The sequence below is a fragment of the Bubalus bubalis genome, chromosome 2 (genome assembly GCF_019923935.1).
Source record: "Bubalus bubalis isolate 160015118507 breed Murrah chromosome 2, NDDB_SH_1, whole genome shotgun sequence".
Classification (NCBI taxonomy): Eukaryota; Metazoa; Chordata; class Mammalia; order Artiodactyla; family Bovidae; genus Bubalus; species Bubalus bubalis.
Window position 1 is genome coordinate 10811306 of NC_059158.1, and position 26073 is coordinate 10837378.

Genomic DNA, 26073 nt, shown 5'->3' on the forward strand with positions numbered 1-26073 from the left:
CCACTGAAATAAATAGAAGTCATTTTGAGACCTCCTGTAAAGATAGGATTCCAAAAATATGAAATCGTAGGAGTACTTTTTTTCAAATAGCAGTTTCTTTCGAAGGAGATACTGTGAAGTCTTTCATGAGCAAGGCGAAGTCAGAAGAGGGGGCAGTTCAAGTATTTATTCACATGAGGGTGGTTCTGGGCTTTATTAGCATTCGTTATTGAATTGATAGTGGAAATTAAATAAAAAAACTGCATTCCTCCTGACTAGTCACTCTCCTGCACACAGATACATTCATTATTACTTTGTGTAATAATCTTCACCTAGGGATACAGATTTGTAACATTAATATTGTTGTTGAACCAGCCAACTGGCAGAGGGCTGCCAGGCATGTCGAGGATGTGGGGAGACAGGGGCGTTGGCCTTGCTCGCGACAGCCGCCCATTTGTAGCCGAGGACCAAAGGTAGAAGGGTGGATAGGGACCCCGTCTACAGCCGCACCGCCCTTATGTCTTTTTTAAAAGAGTAGAGTTTTCATTAGACTCTCTTAAAAATCTGAGTTTACTGAGGTCTATGGAATGAAACATGGGCACAGCTCCTGCAAATTCAGTTTACAGGATGAGATGAAAAAATGACTTGAGTTAAAATCAAAGCCAGGGCACCTTGTCCGATGAATGAAAGTTTCTTGTTGGGCATATTTGAAATAAATGCCGTGGTTGTACGTCTACCTTCCCCTGTCCTGAAGCTCTCAGATCTTGCACTTCTCAAGATAGTCCCTGTTTCAACAGGAAAAACAATTTTTCCCTGCCTGGTGGTGGTGTTTTTTGTTGTTCAGTCACTAAATCATGTCTGGCTCTTTGTGACCCCACGGACTGCTGCACACTAGGCTTCCCTGTCCTTCACTGTCTCCTGGAGTTTGCCCATTCATGTTCAAGTTGATGTCCATCGAGTTGATGATTCCATCCATCTCGTCCTCAGTCTTCCCCCTTCTCCTCCTGCCCTCAGTATTTCCCAGCACCAGGGTCTTTTCAAATGAGTCAGTTCTTCGCATCAGGTGAGCAAAAGGTTGGAGACTTAGCTTCCGCATCAGTGCTTCCAATGAATATTCAGGGTTGATTTCCTTTATGATTGACTGGTTTGATCTCCTTGTTGTCAAGGGATTCTCAAGAGTCTTCTCCAGCACCACAGTTTGAAAGCATCAGTTCTTCAGCACTCAGCTTTCTTTATGGTCCAACTCTCACATCCGTACATGACTACTGGAAAAACCACAGTTGGGCTACACAGATCCTTCTGCTTTTCCAGATGAACTTCTGTGGGCAGCAGTGCTCTTGGGCAGTGAGTTAAACTTTCTCTTAACAGTCCAGTATCTGAGACTTTTCTCACCTGGGTCCCCTGACAGCCCTGCTTGGAAACGAGAGCTGCCTGCGGTGAGGGCAGATAAAAGTCTTGAAAACAGCCTACATTTATTCTTTGTTTAAAAACAAAGCTGCATCTGTCTTGGAAAAGGGGACAGTTGAGAAGGCGTGATTTCTTTCTCGTAGGTGTTCTGTCGTCAGTTTGTTCGTGACCCTGAGTAATGCAGATGGGATATTTCTGGATAGCGCTCCCATCTGATCAGCACTTGATAGGGTTCTTAGTACGTAGGAGGTATTGTGAGTAATAAAGTGGAACTGAAGTTGCTTATTTTGGAGGAGTCAGAATAGCTTATTTTATCTCATCTAAGATGTCATTGAGTGATGCATTATTTTATGAAAGGAAGGAAAAAATGCTTCTAGTTATAAGTGTAAGCCATCATAATTGTGAGGTGCTTTCTAACAGAAAAATGTCTGAGACTTGGTATCAGCGAAGCACAGCAAAATACAACAAAATGCTTTAAAAAATCAGAGGTGCGTGTGACCAATTTGGTGTCAGGCTAGCAGGGAGGCAGGTGATGTAAAAGACCCAGTGTTGAGCTTCCGGGAAAAGCTCCCGTAAAGAAGTTGCATTCTGACAAACCTTGAAACCGAGGGCTGCAAGGGCTGCAGGGCGGGTCAGGGTGGAGAGGGCTGGCCAGGAGGAGCGATGTCAGTTCAGCAGGGCACGTGGCAGGTTGTAGTGGCTGGCCTGCTTGCCCTGCTCTGGCCCCAAGGCAGTGGCGAGCCTGCCTGGCTGCAGTTAGGGACGGTGAGAGCCGGAAGGGACTTCTGGAGGTATAGAGGTCAGCCGCCTCATTTTACAGAGGAGGAATTTTGAACCTTGCTGATGAGCTTAACTGGAAGGAATGAATGATGCCGAAGACTCATCGGAACCAGAAATCCATTTTAAATGATGGCGCGACACCAGGCTTCCCAGTTGGCAGGGCCATGTGCGAGGACTTCATGGAGAGGGAAGGAGGGCTGTGCCTGTGGGGGTCGCCGCGTCTGCTCCTGTTGCCCGGCACGAGTGCATGCCTCTGGCAGTTCTGCAAGCTCCGCGCTCGCTCCCATTACCTCCCAGGCCTCTTGGCTTGGACCCACTGGTAGGAGGAGGAGCACAGCTCACAGGTGTCACCTCGGGGGCACAGGCATGTGATGTCTGAGTTTGAGAGAGTCCCGCCGTGCTTTCCTGCCTGTCCCTGTCCTTAGAGCAGCCACCTTTGAGATGTGTTGAAGGCCAGAGGATGGGAACCTGCTGTTCCCATCTGGGATGTTCTTTAAGGCTCTTCCTCCCACTAAGAGTCTGTCTGGTCAGCGCCTCCATCTGCGCACCAGAGTCCCCTTTTCTCATCGCCCCAAGGACAGCACTCTGGACAGTATTCCTCCTTTCTTTGTCCTTTATTTACTTCTTTACTAGATTATTCCCATCAATAGACAGAGCATGTTGCATTAATAGTGTCTCCCATTAAAAATAAGCCCTCAGATAATCTTATCTCCTTTGTTCTGTTCATTTGTGTTCATTCATTACTTTATAGAATTCCTCCAAAGAAAGTGTTCCAAGTCTCTTTCCCTCTGTTACTTATATTCACGTTAATATTCTCTCCCTGCCCGTTCTCTTTTGAATCCTTAGAGTCGGGTCACTCACCAAGGCTGATGCCCAAATCCAATTACCAGTCAGTGTGACGTAGCCGCCCACTTGGCTGTGTTTGACATGACGCGTCTCGCCTGAACCCTAGTTGCGTGTTCACTTCCCAGACTTTTTTTCGTGGGTGGGTCTCGTGCGCTTGGGGTGCACCAAGCCAGCTCTGTATCCGTTCACTCTTAGGTTCTCCTGCCTTGCTAGTCAGTGAATGCACATTCCATTCTTCTAGTTGCTTTGATCAAAAGCTTGGAGTTACCTGATACTTCTCTCTCTCTTCTTTCCTCCGGATTTCACAAAACCTGTTCATTCTAAGCTCACAGTATCTTCTGAAATTGATTTTGTACCACTGCCACTGGTACACCACCTCTGGTTTGGGCTGAGACTCCTAAAGCTGTCTTTATGAAGCTCTTCTGCCTTTTCCCCTCTCTAGGCAGCAGTCAGTTCTTTGTAAGCAGGAATCGGCATGTGCCATGTCCCGCGTTGTGCCCCCATCTCTCAGCGTGGAAGGCAGACATCCTTACCCTGGACGCCGGATGTGGTCCTCCTGCATCTCTCTGGTCCTGCCTGCCTGTCTCTCCCTCACCCCCGTCTCACCTAGTCTAACCTTCCTGCTGCGTTTAGCAATGTACTCTTGCCCCAGAATTTTGTGCTTGCTGATGCTTCTATTTAGAATACCTGTGTGACTTTAAGTACTTTGAGGTTCAGCGTCTTGGTACTGGAGATTCTTCAAGCGTCATACAAAAATTGTGCCTTTGCCTGTTGCCCTTTAGCTCCCGACCTTGTAATGTTTTTTCTGCGTCGACTCTCTCCCTGCCTGGCATTGCATTATTTGTTTATTACAAGCTCTCTCCCTGTAGTAGGTGGTGAGTTCCAGAAGGGAAAATCTTCATCCGTGTTGATGGCTGCTGTGTGCACAACTCCTGGGTGCTCTGTAGAGCGAGTGCTCACCTACACACTGGCTGTATCCCCGCCCCCTGCCCATCACCCCTCAGTCCCATTGTGGACATGCTCCTCTCTGTTCAGGGTTTTCCAGACTTCATTTTTGAAATGGCATGGACCTTGACCCCTAAGCCCCTCACCCCGGATCACAAGCCGTGTTGTTTCGTGTTACCACAACGCAGAGTTATTCATAATTGTCATGTGTTTATATGTCTCATCATCATAATTCTTGGAATTGGGTCACCCCTTTACCCTTTCTTTCTGAACCACAGTTGTTGAATGCTTGCCTAGGTACAAGATACATTGATTGGTAATTCTAATTTAAAATTGGGCTTTCTTAGGAAATAAGTTACTGCTTTTAATTCTCATAACAGTGTTTTACTATTATAACTTTGCAGGTTTGTTTAGTGGGCCTCATATATGGAAAGCAACATGTGTAAAGCTACGTAGCTGAGAAGTAGTTAAGTCAGGATCTGAACCCAGGACTCCTGAATCCAGATCTTGCCCCCACCTTTAAAAAAAATAAATAAATTTGAGGCAGTCTTTACACTCTGTGAAATCGCCTCTCTTAGTGTGCAGTTCAGTGAGTTGCCAAATGTACATACCCCCATGTGTTTAGTGCTCCACTGTTGATCCAGGACTTTTTCCAATCCCCCCAGAGAATGGCCCTTCCAGTTCATTTACTTCTTTAAAGAGTGTTCGCAATTGGTGGTTTGTCAGCCTGGCTGTCTCTGTATTTAGAAGCTTTTATGATTTTATATGAGTTTGTGACCTTTGCCCAGAATGTGCCAGCTGCTGGACAGTGTCTGTGGAGACTTGAAGGTGCCTCAAAGCCAGAGGCACACGTGTGTCCAGTGAGCAGCTCTTGGATGTCTTGAGCTTGAATAGGGACCCCATGGTCGGACCGGCTCACCATCTCATGGTGGTACTCGTGGAGTCAGATTCCCCACCCTAAACCGGCATCACAGTTTTTGTCTGAGCTGCCGTGCATGCCCAGACCTAGTGGGATTTGAAAAGCTTGTTTCTCATCGTCTTCCGTGTCGCCCTTCTCTTGTGCCACCCCCACTGGCCCCTTTGTGGCACTGTTTTTAGTCTAAGAATACTCAGCCTTGATGTTAATAGTTCAAGACATTCTGGAACTTTCGTTCAAGACCTGGCTTTTCTCCAAAAGCAAGCTAAAGGGGCGTCTGTAAGTCATGTTCCTTCTCTGCTAATACAGTGTGTTTTCAGTGAGAGTTCTTGTGAGGACCCCCATGACCTGCCTGGTGGCCGTGAGGATGCAAAAACTTGCAGCAGCAGCATGGTGGGATGGCCGATTTCTGTCTGTTTTCTTGTGGCTGTGGTGTAAGTCTGTGTATTAGTCATCTAGTGCTGCCTGAAGACAATACCACAGACTGGGTGGCTTAAAAAGACAGAACTTTAATTCTTAAGGTTCTGGAGGCTGGAAGTCCAAGATTCAGGGTTCCAGTCACTTCAGTTCTTGGTGAGGCCTTGCTTCCTGGCTGAGAGAGAGAGTGCTTTGGTTTCTTCTCTTCCCCATTTTATAAGGACACCGCAGCCCAGTCAGATTAGGGCCCCACCCATATGACCTTGTTTAACCTTTGTCACCTCTTTACAAGCTCAGTCTTCAGATGTAGTCACATTGGGTGTTCGGGTTTCAGTAGGATTTTAGTGGGGAGTCACATTAGTTTTGTAACAGTCTTGTATTTGGTAGGGATTTGTGATGGGGACAGTTCTTTAATTTTAGATTAAGTTAATTTCCATGGTAATCTGCTCCGTCTTTCTCTTTGTGAGACTATAACAATTTCTTGGCAAGTCAGGAAACTCTGAGGGCTGCTTGACCTCAGAAGACACTGCTCCTCTCACTTGGGTGGAATTTTTGACCATGTTTTTACTGAGTGGTTGCTCCTGTGAGACCACTTGGATTGGTCTAAGTGCTTTACTTCACTGGGGGTTGAAGCATGGCTCACCTGCACCAGGAGCTGCTTTCCGAGGCCGGGGCCCTTACAGAGGGCAGACAAGGTGTTCTGTGGGCTCTGAGGGCTGGGGAGGGGACTGGCAATTGAGACTGCCTAGGAAGGACGCTTCTATCCTCGAGTTTGAAAAAACTCATAGGATAATTTGAAGTTGGGGGATTCCTATTTGTAGGACATTTATCCATCCTATGTGTCTGAATGTTATGCCCTAAATGTAATTTAGGGCAGTGCTTTCCAGTTATGTTAAATTCTCAGCAAGTATGGAAAGGAAGGCTCTGTAGGGTCACCAGATAGGGCTGCACTCAGCCAGAGGACATTTGCTCGTGCGAGGAGTTTTCCTGTGTCCATTCTTGTCAGTCAGTGACAGCACCCACCTCTTACTGCTTGGAGAAGGGTCTCGTGTGTTTTCTAAATCTTACACGTTTCATGATTCGAATTCTGTGATATGTGTGTTTATGCAGTTTATAACTGCTATCAGATCGACCACAGTGGACGCTTGCAGTTTTGCTTTGCTTGTGAATTTCTTAGATCCCATCTTCCCCAGATTTAGAGGACCTTTTAACTTGGTTTTTGAAAATAACCTATTATTACTTGAGCCACATAAAATGTTTAGAGTCCTGTCCAGCATATACTTAAAGCCAGGAGAGTGATAACTGGATATGCTTTGAGGGAAATTACCATGCAGGCCACAAATCCCTTAATTTAGAATTTGTTACTTAATCTCACCTGCTGCCAAATCTCATATATCCTTCTGGCTTTCTCCATGGTCTTTAAGGTTTTAGATTTAGCTTCCTCATGATTTGTTTCCAGAAAACTGTAAAACCATGCAGGTCTCTCGTTCAGGAGGTTTGGGGACAATGAGGGAAACAGGGACTGTTCTGTAACCTTAGTCCTGCTTCTGCAGGCGACACGTCACCAGCGTCAGCTTGGCCTGTCAGCCAGGCTGTCCCTGTCTTGTGCCAAGGAGAATTTTTAGGGCTCCTCGTGCCGGACGCCCTGGGACCTGGGCCCCCTCTCTGCTCCGTCCCCTGACCTGTCACTGGTGCACTTGGCTCAGTCACACCTTGGAGGTAACAAATCAGCTCCTTGTGGACACGGACGGGGCCTCTTCCCAGCTGCCCTGCCCTGCCCTTGTCTTCTGGGTTATTTCTTAACCAGGTCTGCGCCTCCCTTTGGCAGGTAGGTGGGCATCCTGGTCACGCTTGGCACCTGGTCTTGATGACAGGGGACGCCATCTGGGCTTGAGACTCCAGGCCAGCTTGTGGCAGTTTCTGAAGTGGCAGCTTCCTTCCCGTTTTCCAGGGCTCTGCCTTCTGATGCGTGAAGGCAGCCCAAGGTCTCTACATTGGAAACGTTGAACTATTGTTTCTGACACTGTCCTCCTTTCCCATATGATTGGGTGTTTGTGAAGGGCCCCACTGAATGCAACTCGCTTCCTATCTTCTAGAGGGCTGAGGAGTCCTCTTCAGACATCATCTGGGTGGGTGACATGCCAGTGGGACGTATTCCAGAATATTCCATCTTGGCATGCAGGCGGGCCTGCTGGTTTCTCGCAGAATCTGAGCTGCAGATTGCCCAGCCTGTACCCTAGTGGCTTTCCCCGTCTCACTCAGTCCTTGACCTGACTTGAGACAACCCAGGCTGTTTGAAAAGGGCCTTTCCAGTCAACTCGGTTGGCAAGTGCTGCAGTTGTTAAGGGTGAGCTGGAAGCTTCTCAGCTGGCACTTTCTGAATTCCTCAGAGGAAAATATTGGCACACACTCCACTCTCTGCCTGAACCCTCCTTATAAATAGAGAAGCCAAGAGTTAGGAAGCACAGGGCCAGGTCGAAGTGAGTATGTGTTTGGGGGTAGGGGGGAGGTACCATGTTGTCATCCAAGCCGAGAGAGCTGGCTGGTTCCTGATAACAGTCCTGTATACTTCCTCTTTCTCCCCATGTTTTGATGTTAATTTCCCTGCCACTGAAAATAGAAGTGTCTAGTGAATGCAATTTACAGTGTTTCTTTTCTTTTTTTTTTTTTTTTTTTTCCTGGAGAGCCTTTTCTGCCGAAGATGCAAGTAGCGTTTTTACTTTGTTTTTTTTTTTTTTTTCCTTCTCTTTTACGATTTAAATAAGAAGAAAGGTGGTAGGCTGCTTTATTCAACAAGTGTTGCACCTTTTAAGGAAAGTTTCCTTTTTTCATTTTTGGCTTTTTTTCCTGCGGTTTCAGGGGACAAGGTGCTGAGATAAGAGGCAGGCTCTCACCATTGATTTATTAGCCTGTTTGTTACCATCTGTCTGCCTCGCACTTCAGTCTGTTGATGGAAAGCCCGATGAACGTGCCATGGGGCTGGAGAGATTTCCATCTTCCCAAGTTGTCTGTCTGACTGCAGAGCCTGTGGAATCACGTCTAGCCAGGCCCCACAGGAGCCTGCGATGTGGCGAGGAACACTCGGGAGAGCGCTGGCTTAGTTTCTCTATCCAGCCTTGGACATTCCTACCGCTGCAGACGAAGGTCCTGCAAGGACACTCTCCAGCCCTGTCCACAGGGTCAGCCAGCACACTCGGCTCCCTCCTGGGGTCTCCCCGATGGAAGAATTCCAAGGGAACAGGTTAAGATTGCCATCAAGTGGCTACTCTTGGTAGTGATGGGAGGCTGTACCGGCCACCACCACTGGCTGACTTGTCAGTCTCCTCCGATTTCTTAGCCCTTTTGTGAAGCAGATTCACAGTTAAGAGTGCTTTCTGTCTGAGGAACTGACTGGTTTTCTTGGTGGGTGGTGGGCAGGGTGCGCTCAGTGCATCTGCAGATGGCACACCCCCAGTGAGAATCACACACCAGTGTGCCCCACAACCACGCCGTCCTGGGTAGACGCTGAGACTGGAGCAGGCCCTGGTCTGAGCTCAGGGCCCTGGAGCTACGAATGCAGACGCTCCAGAGACTTCTTGGAGAGAACTGTTGGGCATTCATTCTCCCACCAGTCCTGGGCCAGGAGGCCACAGCCCTCCAGCTTTTCTCGTGGAAATTGGCAGAAGAGGGCCACGCCGCCGTCCGTGAGTGGGTGGCTCACAGGCCCGCCAAGGGTGAAGGAACTAGCAAGCCCGCTTTGGTCACTCTCTCTTGGCTCCTGCTCGGTTGTTTCCCAGCTCTGTCGAGTGGAGGAATAATTTTTTTTCCTCAGAGGCAATATTCTCAGGAGTAATGGGATGATTTATTTAAAGTCCTTAGTCCCTGGCAGGAAGGAAGCATTCAAAGGGCAGTTGTTATTGAGGTTCTAGATGTACATTACCTAACCACTTCTCATAAAAGCTGTAGCTGGGTCATAAAACAGCATACTTAAGGGACTGTGTTAAAATTGGTTTGCTTTGTTCCCTGGGTGCCAGCATCCTGTAATTAGACCTCTCCCTAGAGCTTGGGGAGTAGAAACCCTGACCAAGCTTGAAGGAAGTAGCCCCTGTTCTGCTTTCGCCAGCAGGTCATTCCTCACTGGTGGGAAACCTCGTATGCATGTGCGCTCAGTTGTGTCCGACTCTTTGTGACCCCATGGACTGTAGCCCGCCAGACTCCTCTGTCCATGGGATTTTCCAGGCAAGAATACCGGACAGGGTTGCCCTTTCCTTCTCTAGGGGATCTTCTCCAACCCAGGGATCGAACCTGCATCTCTTACGTCTCCTGCTTTGGCTGGTGGATTCTTGACCAGTGAGTCACCTGGGAACCCCATTGGGAAGCCTGTGTAGTAGGAATAGTGAGAGTTTATATGGGGAGGGGAATGCCCCTACCTGGGCACAGAACGCTGGAATCTGTAGTCTCTGAGGAGCCTGAGAGGGCTCTTTCTGAGCTGGCACGTGATAGGCGGAAGAGAAGGGATCTGTGCCAGCTGTGTTGGGGGGCAGAGACCTAAGGCAGGCAGAGGGAAGATGACTGGAGTGTCCAGTATGGCGGCTAAACTTAGGGCAGAGTCAAGGGAGAAAACTCTTAGGGCTCTGTATTTTCAGCAGCCTTTTAGAAGGGATAGAGGTTATGTTACACTGCAATCTGTCAAATTAGCCCCAAATGCCTGGATTCCAGCCATTGAAAGCAATATTGGATGCGGCAGAAAGTTGATTGGTTGTAATATGCACTGTCATGGCCCTGTCATTCTGGTCCTACCAGTAACTGGGTATCGCTGTGAGCAGTCATCCTTTCTCTGGTTTCCTCCTTCAGTAAAAGAAAACCCTTGCCACCCCTTGTCTGTCTAGGTTCTGTTTTAGCGATGGGTGATGACAGGATGTGTTTATGGCAGGCTCATGTTCTTCCAGCTCACTAGATGCCCTGAGACATTTGGAGGTCTTTGCAGAATTTGGAGGGGTGTGGATCGGAGATAGTAATGTGGAGGAGTGTGCTGGAAGGCGGGGTGTGAGTCCTTCCCCACCTACGTCTCTCCGGGCCCACAAGAATGCAGGGTGATGGTCTCTCTCTGGAGGTCTCCTGTGTGTGTAGGAACTGAGGTGGCGAGCCCAGAGTCCTCTGTGGGTTCACACCTCTCAGAGCCTGGAGGGTAGCAAGATTCGAGTCCTAACTCAGAGCCTTTTCATGTGACACTCTTAAGTTGATGCTTGCTGACCTTTAACCCTCAAGCTACAACAGGATCTCCTAAAACCATTTGTGATTAAAAAAAAAATTCCCCTTTGGTGCAATTGCTTCGCACAGAGAAAGTTTTTCTACCGTTCTTAGTTTTCTGAATAAGCTTGTGGCTTTTGAATAGTTCCAGCCTCGTTTTCCCCTCTCCCCTCCTGCAAGAGCCATCTGTGCTGCCTTGGAGGGGGGTTGTCGGCTCCTGCTCTGTCTACCCCTCCCCTCCTTGACGCCTGAAAAGAAGTCCCGTCTGTCTGCCATGCCCTGGGTGTGCTGGGCCTGTGTACTTAGCTCCTAGCAGAGAACAGCACAGAGACGCAGAGGCTGCGGCTGCGTCCCGAGACTAAATGCATGGAAATTCTACAGATCAGCACTAGCCAGGGGAGCTCTCAGTGATGATGGAGACGCTTCATGTCTGTGTGGCAGCCACCAGCCAGTTATGACTCTTGAGACCTAGCCCTAGCTGGTCTGGCTAGTTTCAGTTAATTTTAAAAGCCATGTGTTTGTGTGTGTGTCTGTGTGTTTTTAATAGCCACTTGTGACCAGAGTCTACCAAATTAGACCATGAACTTAGGAGAGAGGGTGAGCGAAGTAGTGAATTTCCTCTGTCTTCCTGCTCTTGTTGTTGTTTTTGGCTGAAAGTCTTTTTACATACCCCGTGTCCTCAATTTCAGAAACACTCCCAGCAAAGTGAAATGATAGTAATATTTGTTTCAGATGCCTCTTAGTGTTTGGGGCAGCTTCAGGAGACCCTTGCCCATGGTATTAATGTCACAAAATTTGTATTGTCCTTGACTTCAATACAGCAGGTCTATCACTGGCTCCAAAACCCCTTTCTTGTGCTTATGTGCGTCTTAATCTAGGTTTTCTGTTAGCATCGCGTAAGTAATGTCTAAAACAGCTGCCTGTTTTCATTAATCAACTTGTCCTGTGGTTGGGCACTGCGTCTGATGGCAGCACTCCTGTTTCTCTTGTGATACCATTTAAATAACTTTAAGATTTCCTTTTGCTTTTGTATTTAAAGAAATTGATTTTGACTCTGGAAATTTCAGAAATTTATGAAGATTACCTCTGGGGAGAATACTGCTTTTTGTTACTAGTTTGTTTTATTTTCTCTGGTCTGCTTTCTGGACATTTATATTTTTTAAACACAACTTGTTTAAAATTGTTTTCTGTATGCAATGGACTCTCTACAGTTTAAGTTACACTTTCTTTCCTCATGTTCCTAAGTGTTTGAAAATGTGATTTTTAAAAATCTTGTGTAATATTTAATATAGTCGTGTTCCATATTGAGCATTAGTCTTTAGTATGATACATGATACCTTTAAGGAAAATACCATGAAGAATATAAGAAAACTGTTAATAGTGATTGATGTAGTTTCACCTTATAAAAAAGAGAAGGATTACAGTTGTGGTTTTTACTTAAAATTATTAGTCACAAACCAAGTTTATCAACATTAGAGTATAAAAGATAAATACTTTGAGGAATACACAGAACAACTTTACAGGTGTAAAATTATTGTCTCCATTTCTTTTAAAAAATCATTAAAAGGTTAAATATGTATAAAACATAATGTGAAGGTTACTGTTAAATTTTTTGAATGCTCTAATTTAATTTCACCTGAAAACCTGAAGTTAATTCTCAAAAATTCTTTAATTTTGATTCATGAATGCCAGCAAATCAAGTGTATTATAAATTTCACGAGGCATTCCTGGCAAAATACTTTTTAAACACAGAGAGATAAGTATTTGACATATTTTCCTCTCTAGGAAGAAAAGCGGAGGGTTGCCTTTGAAAGCTTGGTAAGATGTAGAATGTGGCCCCCTGAGGTAATAAAGAGTGCTTCAGGCTTATAAACACCCTGAGATGGCCTCAAAAGAAGCACCTTATGTTTTCAACAGGATTCATTAGTCCTGAGCCACTTCTCTAGGCTTATGCTAGATTTTGAGGGTTATTACCATGAGCAAGACTAAATCCTCTTGGTCAGGAACCTGACAATCAGGTATGACATTGAATAGCACCTGTAGAGCAGGTGACGCTGTCAGCAAAGGCTGAGCAGGAGGGGCTGCAGGAACTTCCTGGACAGACAGAGGAGAGACTACCACAAAAGAAGGAATGGCATGTGCAAAGGCACTGAGGCTTGGGAGTGTAGGGAGTGATGAGAGCATGTCGTTTGCCGCACGTGACCCCCCAAGCCAGCTACTCCACTGCCTTCATGGACCATCATGGGTTGTCCATGTTGCCAGGTTTGAAAACCAAAGCACTGATAGCCAGTCATGGCTTAGAAAGCTGATAGAGGAAAACTTTGTTTCTTTAAAAAAAAAAAAAAAAAAAAAAAAAAAAGAATTTAAACCAGTAAAAGAAGCAACAAAATAATAAAGATGAACTACATTGAAATCCTTGCACAAAAATTCTTGTTTATGTTTAATTTCTTCGTACTACTTCCTAGAAGTGAAATCGCTAATATAAAAATTGTCATGCCTTTATCAGTATGTTGCCATACTTTTGGTGTGTGAGGCTGTGGGCTTTGTCAGTGTTGTGATCTGCCTCTTCTTGGTCTCAGTGCTGTTCAAACAGCGCTTTCTGTTACTCTTCATTCTTAAGGAGGTAAAGTGGCCATGTTGTGATTCTCATTGAATTCTACTTAATACCACGGTGATTAATTTTCAAAATCATAGTTTTATAATCTTTAACTTTGCATCATTTCTCTGTCTACCTTTTCAAATCCATTATCTGAATCATTAAAAAAAATACATTAGGGACTTCCCTGGTTGCCCAGTGGTTAGGGATCCGCCTTGCAATGCAGAACACACTGGTTCAATCCCTGGTTGGGGAACTAAGATCCTACATACTGCAGAGCAACTAAGTTCTTCCACCACAGTTAAAGATCCTGCATGATGCAATGAAGCAAAATAAGTTTAAAAATATTAAAAGCTTACATATATATGTATCTTCTGTTTCTTTTTACAGTCAAATAATTAAAGGAACTATTACCCACAAAAATTGTATTTCACTAGCACCAAAGTTTTATTAAGTGAAAGTCACTCTGTCACATCTGATTCTTTGTGACCCCATGGACTGTAGCCCAGCAGGCTCCTCTATCTTTGAGATTCTCCAGGCAGAAATACTGAAGTGGATAGCCATTCCCTTCAGATTGAACTCAGGTCTGTTGCATTGCACGCAGATTCTTTACCATCTGAGCCACCATGGAACCCCTTATTAAGGCATGTAGGTAGCCCTTCATAAAGCACTTGTCATGTGCCATTGGTACTTAACATCTTAGACCACTGTTGTCCTTATGGCCATTTAACAGGTAAGCAAAGTGAGGCACAGAGAGCTTTCATAGAGCTTAAGGAGAGTTAAGGTTCATGGGAAGTAAAACTAAGATTAGAACCAAGCAACCTTGTCCAAATTATGATATATGTGCTGTGAATCAGTAAGGTTTTTAGTGGTTTAGATGCCCAAATAAACCTTTTTTTTTTTTTTTTTTTTTTTTAATTTAAAAAGTCTGATGGAACATTTTTTCTGATAGCTTATCAATGTGAACCTCCTGGTTTAATTGTAGTCACATTTCAGTGGTATTAGTGACTAAATCCATTGCAACCAAGTTTGTTTCACCAGTTAATATACAGTCATCCAACCCAGTTCTCCCTTCTGTGTTCTTGTAATTATTGGTATTATTTTATAATTGTACATTGTGGCCTTGAAGTCACGTTGGCTGTAGGGCCAGCCACATGCATTACACAGTTGAGCGCTGTTGGTGCTTCAGGAATTAGCAAGCCCTCTTGGAAGGGGTCCAAGTCAGACTCTGTATGTACTTAATTCTGGTTGGTATACTGCCAGTGTCTTAACTTTGATTTAAATACAGTTTTAACAAGTAATGTTTATTATTAACATAATGACTGCTGCAAAGTGCCCACACTTCAATAGTATTTTTGAAAGTCAGATATTGGCACAGTGGATCATTTTTCTGTATTGGCTTTTTAAAAATTATTATAATTTAGGTGATATGATCCATACTGTGTAAGTCAGCTCTGCTAATAGAGAAATATCTTTGGACACATGGCTAATGCAATGCGCTCATTAAAACCCTCTTATTTCCTAGACTTCCTGGACACCGCCACCTTTATTATGCTGTCCTCTCACAGGGAAACCCACTCTACCCTGCCTTCCTATTTAAGTATTTTTGGTAAATTGCTGTTCATAGCACATAACTCAGGCAGTAAGGTGCCCCTGTCACGTGCCGTAGCTTAGATAGGTAGGGAATTGGAGAGCTTTTGGAGGTCGATCGTGGGTGGTAGGGAGTACCCCAGGGTTTGCTCTAGCTGTGACAGGCTTGTCTTTGCTGTTTGAGGTGGATCCCAGCCCTCAATATCGGCTGACTTCCTTGATTGGATACATGAATAAAATAAGGTCTTAATGCTTCTGAGGCAGCAGGTTCTCTTAATTAGCACAGGGTATTATTAGATATCCAAATTTGATTAAGGCAGCAAATGAATTGTTCCTTCCAATTTTGTCCACCTCCAAGATTTGGGGTTTGCTTCAGCTGTGTATTTTTTAAAATGCTGAGTGCAGCTGGTGGGCTGCTGGAGTTGGCCCAGCTCATTTTGGTTGTGCACGTAGGTGGGTCTTTAATTCTGAGACCTCAGATGTCCTGGCATTGAGGCGATAATCAGGTGGAGGGCAGCCTTGTACCTGGCCGGCTGCAGAGCATTTCTTCAGATAGGACACATCCTTTCTGAAATTCTGATCTCTTCTAAAGTAGCAGTTGAAGTGACTAGTACTCTGGAGTCTTGAGTAATAAGAGGTCTTCATATTTAAACAATTGGAAGTTCAGTGATACATTGCTGGTACACAAGCAAAAAACTGGAAACCAGTTTGCTGTTAACTTATAAATTTGAATATTTGTGTACCCAAGAATTTCTAGTAATTTTTACTCTTAGGTGTGTATCTCAGAGGAACCGTAGCACTTGCTTGGTAGGGGACAAGTAGAAGGATGTTTGCAGCGTGGTTCATGATAGCAACAGATCAGCAACACTTTAAATGAACAAGAGAAGCAAAATAAATTGTGGAATATCCATACAATGGGGCTACCCAGGTGGCATGGTGGTAAAGAACCTGCCTGCCAATGCAAGAGATGCAGCTTTGATCCCTGGAGGAGGAAATGGCAGCTTGCTCCAGTATTCTTGCCTGGGAAATCTCATGGACAGAGGAACCTGGTGGGCTATAGGTTCCATGGGGTCACAAAGAGTCAGACACGACTGAGTGAGCACACACACATACACCATACAATAGAGTGTGATAAATCATGGTGAAAATGACAGGACAGAAGATAAACAGAATCATGGTGAGATCTTACTTAGTAACCTAACGTTCAGCTGGAAGAAAAATCTTCTTGGGCTTAACATGGTGTGATAGCCTTTTTGTGAAGCTAGTAATTGTGCACAGTAAAATAATATACTGTTGGGCATGCACATTTGTGCTGTAACTTAAAAAATAATAAGGTAGGGGGAAGCACAATAGAGACTATTTTAGTGATTGAGTTTGCAGATTTTCTCTGTTTTATCCAAGTTGCAGAAAAGGGGTCTCGACAGAGTTGCCAGTATTGAGGGGAGTCTTGTCTTCATTTAAGAATTGAGACTTCCTCCGTCTTTGAATGTTGCAGCTTAGCTGGTGATGCTGTCAATCATACTTTGTTTGAATAAAGAAACAGTCATTGCCAGTCTCCCTTTCTACCCTCCCCTCTTAACAGAATTTCAGTACTGAAAGTTGTGATGCTGCTGTGAAGCTGAACTTCGCTCTCAGTGTTCTTGTGTATCTCCTGGAGGATGCTGGTCCTTCTAGTCTGTCCGGTGCTGAAGATAGCTTTCCTCTTTGGTAAGACAGTGTTTTAGCCGAACAGTCCAAAACCTACTGAAGTTTACAGCCAGGAGTTTTCCCAGGTCCTGTTCCCGACCCAGCAGCAGAGCACAGGCCAGAGTTGGATACACAGGGCTGGCTAAGCACGTCTTTTAGGGAATAAATCCCTAGTGTATAGTCTAATGAATTTGAGCAAATTCTGGGAGAGAGTGGAGGACAGAGGAGCCCAGCATGGTGCATTCCATGGGATCACAAAGAGTCAGACACAGCCTGGCACCTGAACAACAAAAAGTGCGTCGTCAGATGCTGCTATGCTTTTAGAAGTAAGAGCAGTCTGGGGCCCAACATCCTGTTAAAGTGAAAGTGTTAGTCTCTCAGTCATGTCCCACTCTTTGCGACCCCATGGTAGCCAGCCAGGCTCCTCTGTCCATGGAATTCTCCAGGCAAGAATACCAGAGTGGGTTGCCTTATCTTTTTGACTTTAAATACCTTGTTACTTTTTCAGTTGATTGGAAGAGGAAGCCTGGGAGACTAGAGATAGGTAAAGAGCAGCCAGCCCTTACGTACCCACAGGGGCTGTGTCTGAGTGGTCAGAGTCGGGGTGTTAAGCATAACCATTATCCATTCATGACCCTCAAGCTTCATTTCTGACTGATTGGTTATGTCTTGTGGTTTGTACTTTCTTACTAACATTTTTTCAAAATTTCCATAATATCCAAATCAATACCTGCCTCATATCTCCTTTGCAGTTCTCCCTTTTGGGTGCTTTTGATCAGGGAAGGCCACTAAGACAAGTCCCTAATCAAAGAAGAGGGACAAGCCAAACAGTCACCCCTTAAATGTCCTTTAATGGACTGTGTATGACTTATGCTGCAGTGGGATACACGCCAAACAGTTGTTCAGCATAATAGGAATAGATTGCACTGGAGAGAGCTGAATGAGGGTCTGTTCTGGGCTCACACTGGGCGTGTAATGGTTGCAGAGGCTTTTCCAGCCCTCTATCCTACAGGGAGTTTGTCATGAGGTTGTTCTGGTGTGTTAGCTTGCCCCTGGCCCCAGAAACCCCAGGTTCTTCGATGGCCTTCTGCTTGTTGAGGATTTACTCACCGTGCTTTTGGTTAAGAACCAGACGTGCAGAAGCTTCAGTTGACATATCTATAAAGTGGGGGATTGTACTAGATTATCTCTAAAGGCGTTGCCTGTAATTTTGGTTTTAAAGTGGTGGAAATTGAGAAGAGGTTTGGGCCGACCATCACCTGCCTCCTGACGTTTTTTGTTTGAAAGTGAGGCAGGTCGAGATGCTGTGGTCATTTATGAAACAGAGTGGACAAAATGCATAGTCACTGGCCCTGCCACCAGGACAGATCTGCTTCTAGGGTTTTTTGAAGACTGAATAACTTGACCTATGTATGTAAAGCCCAGAAAGGGCTCAGTCAATAGTTAACAGCAGCCACAAGCTGAGAGTAGGAAGGAGTAAGGGCATTCCTTCCCCAGCTCCCTGGATGAGCTTGCTGGTGAAGCTTTCAGTGCCATGTGGCCTCTCTTAGGGTGTCGACCATCTTCTTCCCCTCTGGAGAGGCATAACGAGGAGAATGTGGGCTGGTGTTCAGAGCATGTGCTTTGGACGTGATAATTGCCAGCTGAAGTTCAAAAGCTTCAAAAGCTTTGACTAACAATCAAACAGCTTATGACATAGGGAAGGAGATGCGAGCTGCAGTTATCTGGGGCCAGGGAGCTGGCCAGCCCTGCTGGAATCCTGCCTTTTTCACCCCTCTCGGCAGCTGCCAGGCCACAGAGCCCGTTTTGTGAAAGATCCTCAAGGAACAATGAGGGAAAACAGCTTCTGTTTTATTAGATTAGATGAATTTATGTGCCTGGGGGCGGGGTGTCCAGGCGCTGGGGGCGGGGAGGGCAGCCGTGGCCCATGCGGTCATCACTGAAGTGATGGAGCACCCGGGCAGCAGGATGGGAGGGAGGGGGCGCGCGGGATGGAGGAGGAGCTTGTGGGAAGAGATTTCTGCAGTCTGTCTGGAGAGCTGCCCAGGCTTCCCAGCCAAAAAAACAAATAAAAATAAATAAAAAGCAAGTGCTGAATGACACAGATTATGATATTAAAAAAAGGATGCCATTGAAAATATGCTAGGACCCCGAGGCTGGGCTGGGGAGGGGGAAGCGTGTGAGCGAGGAGGGGTGGTGGGGCGGGGGCGAGGAGGGGAGAGCAGTCTGACTCTGGGCACAGAGAAGGTGGACAGTTAAACTGCTCCCATCCAATGGGTCCACCCGCCCCCCCCCACCCCCCACCCCCACCCCCATCCCGCCTCACACCATCTTAGAGATCCTAAAAATAAGGATTTGTCTGCATTGCAGGTTGAGGAAATTACAGGGTGAAAAGCTATTTGAGCCTTTCCTTTTTCTCATTCTAATTCATCAGGAAGGGGTGGGGGGAAGCCCCAGACCCCTCCTCTTTGGTGTTAGAGTCTCTCGCAGCCACATAAATAACCTTCCCTCGCGGCGCCTCCCCTCCCCCCGGCCGCGCGGAATCTGCACTGGCGGAATCCGCAGGCGCCCGCGTTACGTGCAGGGGAGGATTGTTGACAAGCGCTCCGAGCCTGCCTCGCGCGCGCCCTCCCCCTCCCTCCCGTCCTCTGTCCTCCTTCCTCTCTGTCTCTCTGCAATGATCCGGCTCTGAGGATGGCTGCTCCACGGGTCTGTCAGGTGCAGTTTTTGGTGGCTTATCTTGAGGAACCTGGGATAGAAGGTCTGTTCCTATGAATAAAATAAAAAACCAAATCGCTCTAGATTTGTTTCAGGCTGCTGTGGCTTTTGTTGGAGAAATAGGCCTTTTGTGGGTTTCCCTGCTGGGGTCCTGATTAAATCCATTATGGATGGCAAGGTGCTGTATATATATGAGAGTATGTTTAAAAAAAAAAGTGTTGTGATTTGCTTAATATTACTATTCTTTCGGCTTTGGTATCCTCCCTGGGGGCCGTGGTGGCTCCTGCAAAGGCACTGTGGAAATTTACAAGAGAGAATTCATGTCGCTCTTAAAGCATTGAGCTCTGTTGACCATTTTGGACAAATCTGCAGTTTTAGTCAGGCTTGTATGGATCTCGACCTTTCTCTGGGGACTGAATTGTCATCCAGTGATGGCTGGCCCCCTTTATTTTATTGCTAGTTGCTGTAATCATTTCCCAGCATTTAAAAATAGATGTTTGATTATAAATTAGTTCATCCTCTGCCATAGCTTTGGTCTCCTTTATAAACAGTATGCATGGTTCTCATTTCCCTTCATACTTTCTTTCTCCGCCTCTTGTCCTCTTTCCTTGAAAAAATGGAGGAAACTGAGGCACGTAAACAGAGACTCAGTGATTCTAGGTTAGACCCTAAAGCTTAAACTTTGAGAGCTCTCGGTTCTGCTCCCACATTTCGTGCATTCACACATGTCTGCATAAGTGTAAACACAGGTGAATGTTAGTAGCCATCAATTTTAGGTGCCTCAAACCTTTGCCTTGTTATTGGAGTTCTGCTTTCTGTACTGTTTCGATTACATTTCAACCCCGGAAAGAAGGCAGCTCCAGGAGGCAGTAGGCCTCTCTGAGCTACCTTGCTGTCTGCAGATGTTGTTTTTCTTTTGGACTTTGAATATCCCACTTAATCCTTTGTTATATTCATCTGAGAAGTGAGTGTGCAGTTGACTTATCTATATGTAGTGAGGTATGAACGCACTGGAAAGCTTATAACAAAGAGTTTAGGACTTCCATGGGGTCTGTTTTATGGGCTTAGGGAATAAAGACTGCCAGAGCTGTTTGGGGTGAGGATATGGCTGTTTACCTTTCTGAATTAAGTTGTCAGGACACTTAAGTGTTTTGAAGTTGTTCCTGTAAGCTAATAACTTTATGGGATTTGTTGATTTGTGTTAAAGCCAGCTTTGTTTAACTTTGTAGAGACTTGTTAATATTGGAGAACTGGTTTCTTTGGGTGACTATATTTTGTGGGGTAAATGTAATGACTATATGAAGCTTTCCTGTTCTCTCTCTCCAAATACACACACACAGACACGTTTTAATTATAGGTAGAATGTCACTATCTGGGAACATGCTCTGCTTATGGAAAATCTCCCTTTGAGAAGTGCAAATTACAGGATTTATAAAACGAGATTTTGGCATGTCACCTTATCGGAACAGAAGACTTTGGACATGCTGGTCTTGTTTATCTAAAGAATTTTGATAAAAATGCGCTGGGTTCCCTTCCGCTGTGTCTGCCTCTAAGTTCCCAGGCTCTGCAGTGGTCCATTGTTCTGCAGCTCATTTTCCATACCAGCCTAAGCCCAACACTGTCTTTAATCACTTCTTTTGAATGTGGAAGGCAATCTTCGACCTCTCGGACTCTCAGCACTGGGCCACTTGTCCAGCACACCCTTTACTTAGCTGACAAGAGACCTGAGTTTCATGTTTTAGGGGATTCCAAGGATTTGTGCTTTTGATGGACAGTTACAACTAGGTTGACTGGTTTTCCAGTGTAAACACAGCGAGGTCTCGGGATGGGGGCAGGGACCAAGAGAAAGAATGACCCTGAGTTAGGAGGCTAAGGGCGACTGGATGCAGGTAGAGCTTTTCATCATAGAGCAATGTGAATGCTTGTATTTCAGTAATCATTTGTACTCAAGACACGGTACCTGTTCTGATTGTTGTGGGAATCATTTGAAGGGTGAAGGATGGGAGGATGGGAGTGTAGGGAGAAGAGCCTTTGCCCTAAAGAAGTGGAGGAGTGGCGCTGACACGCAGGGCCCTGCTTACTGGCGTCGTCACCAGAGCCTCAGTAGCTTCTGGGACCATTCAGACATCTTTCCTGGAGATTTCGGGCCCTGCCGGTGGAGGCACTTCTGTGTCCAGTCATGTTCCGTGTGGCATTCTGGTCCTTGCTGGAGCCTCTTCTGTGACTCCTGTTGGGCCGTGGGGAGGAGAGTCTTTTGTCTCCTGGTGGTGCTGACCGGTTTGGGGATTAGTCAGAGCAGGGATCTGGTCCACCTTCCTGTGTGTACTTACGACCTGTCTGCGGGCTTGTTCCCTCTGTACCTTGAGGTGAGGAGCTGCCTCCTGGGCTAGGGTTTCTGTTTGTCTCTCTTCCTGTTCACGTCTCTCAAATTTAGTCATTTGCTTGATTCTGAAAAGAGGAGAAAAGGATGAGGGTCAGATATTTTCCTTCCTGCCCAGTGGCCCAACTTTTCTGTGACATTATCACTGTCGGGTTTTGAATGAACATCCTTTCTGCAAAGATGTCCAAGAAGGTTTTGTGGAGAAGAAGTCTGGCTGTGAAGGGTTCCGGGGGATTCTGTAACCTGCCTGCCTCTCTGCCTGTCGGTCTATGTGCTTGCCTGCCTATCCATCCATCTATCTTATCTATTTGTCCATCTGTCTGTCTCTTGTATTTATCTATCCATCCTTCCATCCATAACGCGTGCTCTCTACTTTCTGGGTGCACTTGCCTCTTGGGGGCTCTTTTGAGGGGCCGCTGGGGCTGTGTTTTCCTGGTTGGAGTGGGGAATCGGCATTGCTGATCTGAGAGCAGACAAAGGGGCGCCCTGGCCTGTTGGGGGCCATCCTCCTGAGGGAAAGGGCTGCGTGTCCTCCATGAGCTGAAGGAGCAAACCCACTCATCCGTGCTATGTTGCCCACGAATGTGGCAGTGACACCATGCCTCAAGACTGTGGTTTGTTCTCAGCCACCTTGGTGTTTTGTGGTGGAGAGGGTGTCAGTGGACCGGCCTGGGCCCTCACCCCCTTCCCGGGACCCCAGGATCAGTTCAAGGCTCAGCTGCTGACCTGAGTGTATACAGTTGGATTTAAACTACATTTTCATGTTGACTCCGTGAAGCTGGCCCCAGCCAGGTTTTCCCCAGCATCCACATGTACAGCACAATCTAATTTTTCTTTCAAAATTTGAGTGAAAATAGGCTTTATTTTCCAGTAATCATGGCAGCAAAACAGACATTCTAAGTACCTCAGAGAAGGTCCTACCTCGGCCAAGGGGGCTGCTTTTATGTCTTGCCAGCCCCCTCCCTCAACACACACACAGACACACACGCACGCACTGCTGCTGCTGCTGCTGCTGCAAATGAAAGCTCTCTTTGGATGCTTGACTGTTTAATATGTAATGTGATACCTTGTCTCGCAGTGACAGGGTGACAGACGGGCATTGGCTCCATAATACAGAATTACCTTTTGTGCATCTCTTCTACAACAAAGCCGAATACACTGACTCTCCCTAATATGCTAATACGTTTGGTGTGCTCCAGATGTTTTGGAAGCTCGGGAACAGCTTCAAAGGTCTCCTTGTTTTTCTTTCTCTTTAACCCTTCTCTAGGCCTTGCTTTTGTGAAACGAGAGGCATTAGATTTTTCTTCCATTGTGTATTTCGTCCTGTATGGGTAGCTAACATGATGACTGGGAAAACTTCTTTGTGTCTAAAACATCATAAAATTAGAAGCACCGCCCAGGCTCGTCCCCCCTTTCAGAGTCTGGGACAGAATTTCCTTCTCTGCGTATGTTTCTGTTCTGAAGTCTGTAGCTCTCATCACCGCTTAGCTGAAGGAATCTTTGGCCTCATTTATGTTTCAAATGTCCCAGCCCCCTTTATGTTACAGCCAGAGGCAGAAGTTCGTGCACACGCACGGGCAGCCCCCAGCACAGAAGCCCCCTTCCTCTTTGCTGCTGCTGTTCCAGGCTTAGCAAAGACCCGTTCGGGTATATTGCCTTGAAAGCCTTTTCGTTGCTGGCTCACGTGGGAGGTGGGGTGCAGAGCTGCTGAATTCTGTTTCCTCTGGGCTCTCAGCTCCTGAGCACGGGCACTGCCCTCGGGGTGGCCTCTGACTCACCACCCTGTCAGCTGATGGTGACTTGCCGAGGCTGGAGACAGTGCCCAAGCTGCCTTTACCGCAGTGACTTGGAATTTTCAGCTCATATTTATTGCTTTTGTGAAAGACAATAGACGTGGTTTAATTTAAGTTCAACCTACTGAATATTAATAGAGGGGAACGAATGCCCGAGTTGGGGGCGGTGCAGAATGTGTGGGCCTTTCTGCTTCTCTATTTAAGCTTCTCTCCCCACAAAGGTTTGTGTTGATGAGGGGAGGGGTTTGGAAAAATAAAGCCAGTTTGTGTGTTTGAAGGAGGGGATGCTGTTTGACTCTTCTCATGGACTAAAAATCATTGTAAAAATTGGTGGCAGGGCTTTGTTCCGTTGGGGAGAGGAGAGGCAGCCCGCACTGGCTTGCCTGATGTTCTCGTAATGGCTCTTCTGCCCCATGGCGTCGGGATCCGTCTTGCTGACCTGGCTCTCCTGGATTGGCAGGTGGTACGACTTGGATGAAAACCTTCAAAATGAAATAGGGTAGCCAGCGCACTGGAGATGTGAAGGGTGGGGGTGTGCAGAGAAGAAAAAGCCCAAGTTTATCCAACCACATAGACTGTCTCACTGAAAATAAATGAACACTTTCTCCGTGCTGATGTACAGGCTGGGGTACTCAAATTGAAACAGTCAGTCATATGCAAAACAAGTCAGTCTCGCCCCCTGAAAAGGCTGGAAACAGCTGACATCCTTCAGTTCATAGAATGGGCAAGCAGCATCTTTGCGTGTCCCCCGTTTTCCTGATCTGGAAAGTGAATGACAACCCATCCCTCCCCTAGTTCGGTTGATAGACTTTGTTAATCCTTGAAATGTGGGAAACTTTGGTGTTCTTTCAAGATATCAGTCTGATGAGGGCATGGGACAATGGACTCAGTACTTTGATTCTTTTTTAATGGAGCTTAGTCTTGCCATAGCATTTCAGAGCATTCTCTTCCTCAGCCTGACATTGAGCTCCCATACAGTCAATTAAAATTGCCCCTTTTCATGTAAAATTTCATAATTCAGTTTCCTTGAATTTGTGCTTGGGCAGGTTTTTTGTTGTTGTTGAGAAGAGAAACATTAAATCCTTGTTCTATATGATGTCTCTAAGATGGCTGTTGTTCAGTCGCTCAGTCGTATCCAATTGTTTGTGACCCCATGGACTGCAGCGCGCCAGGCTTACCTGTCCTTCCCTGTCTCCTGGAGCTTGCTCAAACTCATGTGCATTGGGTTGGTGATGCTATCTGACTGTCTTATCCTCTGCTGCCCTCTTCTCCTTTTGCCTTCAAATCTTTCCCAGCATCAGGGTCTTTTCCGGTGAGTCATATGAACACTTCTTTCCCCTCCCCATTATTTTACTTTTTAACCATATTTACCATTAGCAGACTTAACATAGCTTTGTGGTTAAGTATTGTAAGCAGCCCTCTTCCCCTTCACAAAAGTGATGATCAGAGGTGGAAGAATGAATGCCCCAGCGGAACTTTGGGTTTGGGTGTCTTACTGTGAGTTGTTACGACAGTACAAACATAGTCAGTTTCCTGGGATCTAGTGCAGGCTTCCCCAAAGCTGTACAGTGTCTTAGAGCAACTAGGTCTCTTGCTGACTGACTCTTGCTTCCCCATGCAGTAGTGGATCTCAGAATGTGGTCCCCAGAGCAGCCAAAGCAGACAGCATCTTCTGGTGTTAAAAGAGCATGTTAGAAGGGGGCCCTGTGCTTGAACCTCCAGGTGATTTTAACTAGCGCTCCAGCGTGGGGGTCACCGCTCTTCACAGTCTACTGAGGTTCTCCTTATCACTGAACAGCTGAACTTTTCTCTGCTTTACTCATTCCTTCACTCATTCATGCATGGGCTGCCTGCTCCCTCAGCAGACCCTTGAGACCTTGCTGTGCACCAGAGGGGAGAGCAAGTGCTTGTTCCCCGATTTCACCCAGCAGCGCCTCCTTCCTGTCTCCTCCGTGTTCAAACATAGCTTCAAACGACCACCTCTTCTTCCTCCTGCGCCACCAGCACCGCCACTGCCTTGGCTTTTGTGTTTAGGTGATTGCAGATACCAGCTGCGCTCTCTTCGCTTTGCCGTCGGCAGGTTTGCGTGCTCCAGTGATCCATCCTCACTGCCCTCCCCTCTGGCGTGCCCTGCAAGTTCAGGGCTGCATGCTGCTAACTGACACACCCAGGTATATCTCCTGTCACTACTAGAATTTAGATTTGCTGGATTATGCGTCTATCCCCAGTGCCCTGGCATATATATGGTAGGTGTGCAGAAAATAGTTATATTTCCTTCCTCCTTTCCTGCTTTATTCTCCTTAAAGTCCTTTTGTCCTATTGAAAAAATGTGAATTCAACCAGGAATACACTTTTATTTTAGAGAGATATGTCCCTTAAATGTTAATTTCATGTATGCTTCCTTAACAAGAGTTTTTATTTCATGTTCAGCATCCTTTTCAGTGTGGTTGTTCATCCATTGGCTTATGTTCTGTCCCTGGGCTAGTTTGCTAATCTGTGTGTATGAGTGTGCTTGTGTCCTCCTGCTGTCTGGGTGGGCTGTTGTGTGGTCATGTTAACACGTCTGGCGGGGAGGGGGGACCAACTTCAACCCGTTGCATTTCTGCAGGGCTCTCATTCAGTGCTGATCATAGAGATGTTATTTCAACCACATATGTAGTGTTAGTTTTTAGAGCTGCTTTAGAAAATCTTAAAGAAGCGGGTAAGACTAATTTAAATGTGTTTGATGTAACCTAATAATTTGTCCAGAACACTTTTAGAATTAATATGAAATTATTTTAGAAATGTTAGT

General features: G+C 46.1%; 1 protein-coding gene across 6 annotated transcripts in view; it reads left to right on the forward strand.

The window, feature by feature from the left end:
• JARID2 (jumonji and AT-rich interaction domain containing 2) overlaps positions 1-26073 on the forward strand; it is a 233248-nt gene that overhangs the window by 112187 nt on the left and 94988 nt on the right. Inside the window, exon 1 of one of the 6 annotated variants that reach the window (XM_025265945.3) lies at positions 19027-19152. The exons of the other annotated variants lie outside the window; for them this stretch is intronic. Coding sequence (XP_025121730.2) covers positions 19086-19152 — 67 coding nt within the window. The 5' untranslated portion in view covers positions 19027-19085. Of the gene's footprint in view, positions 1-19026; positions 19153-26073 lie in introns of those variants that run through there. 6 annotated transcript variants of the gene reach the window in all.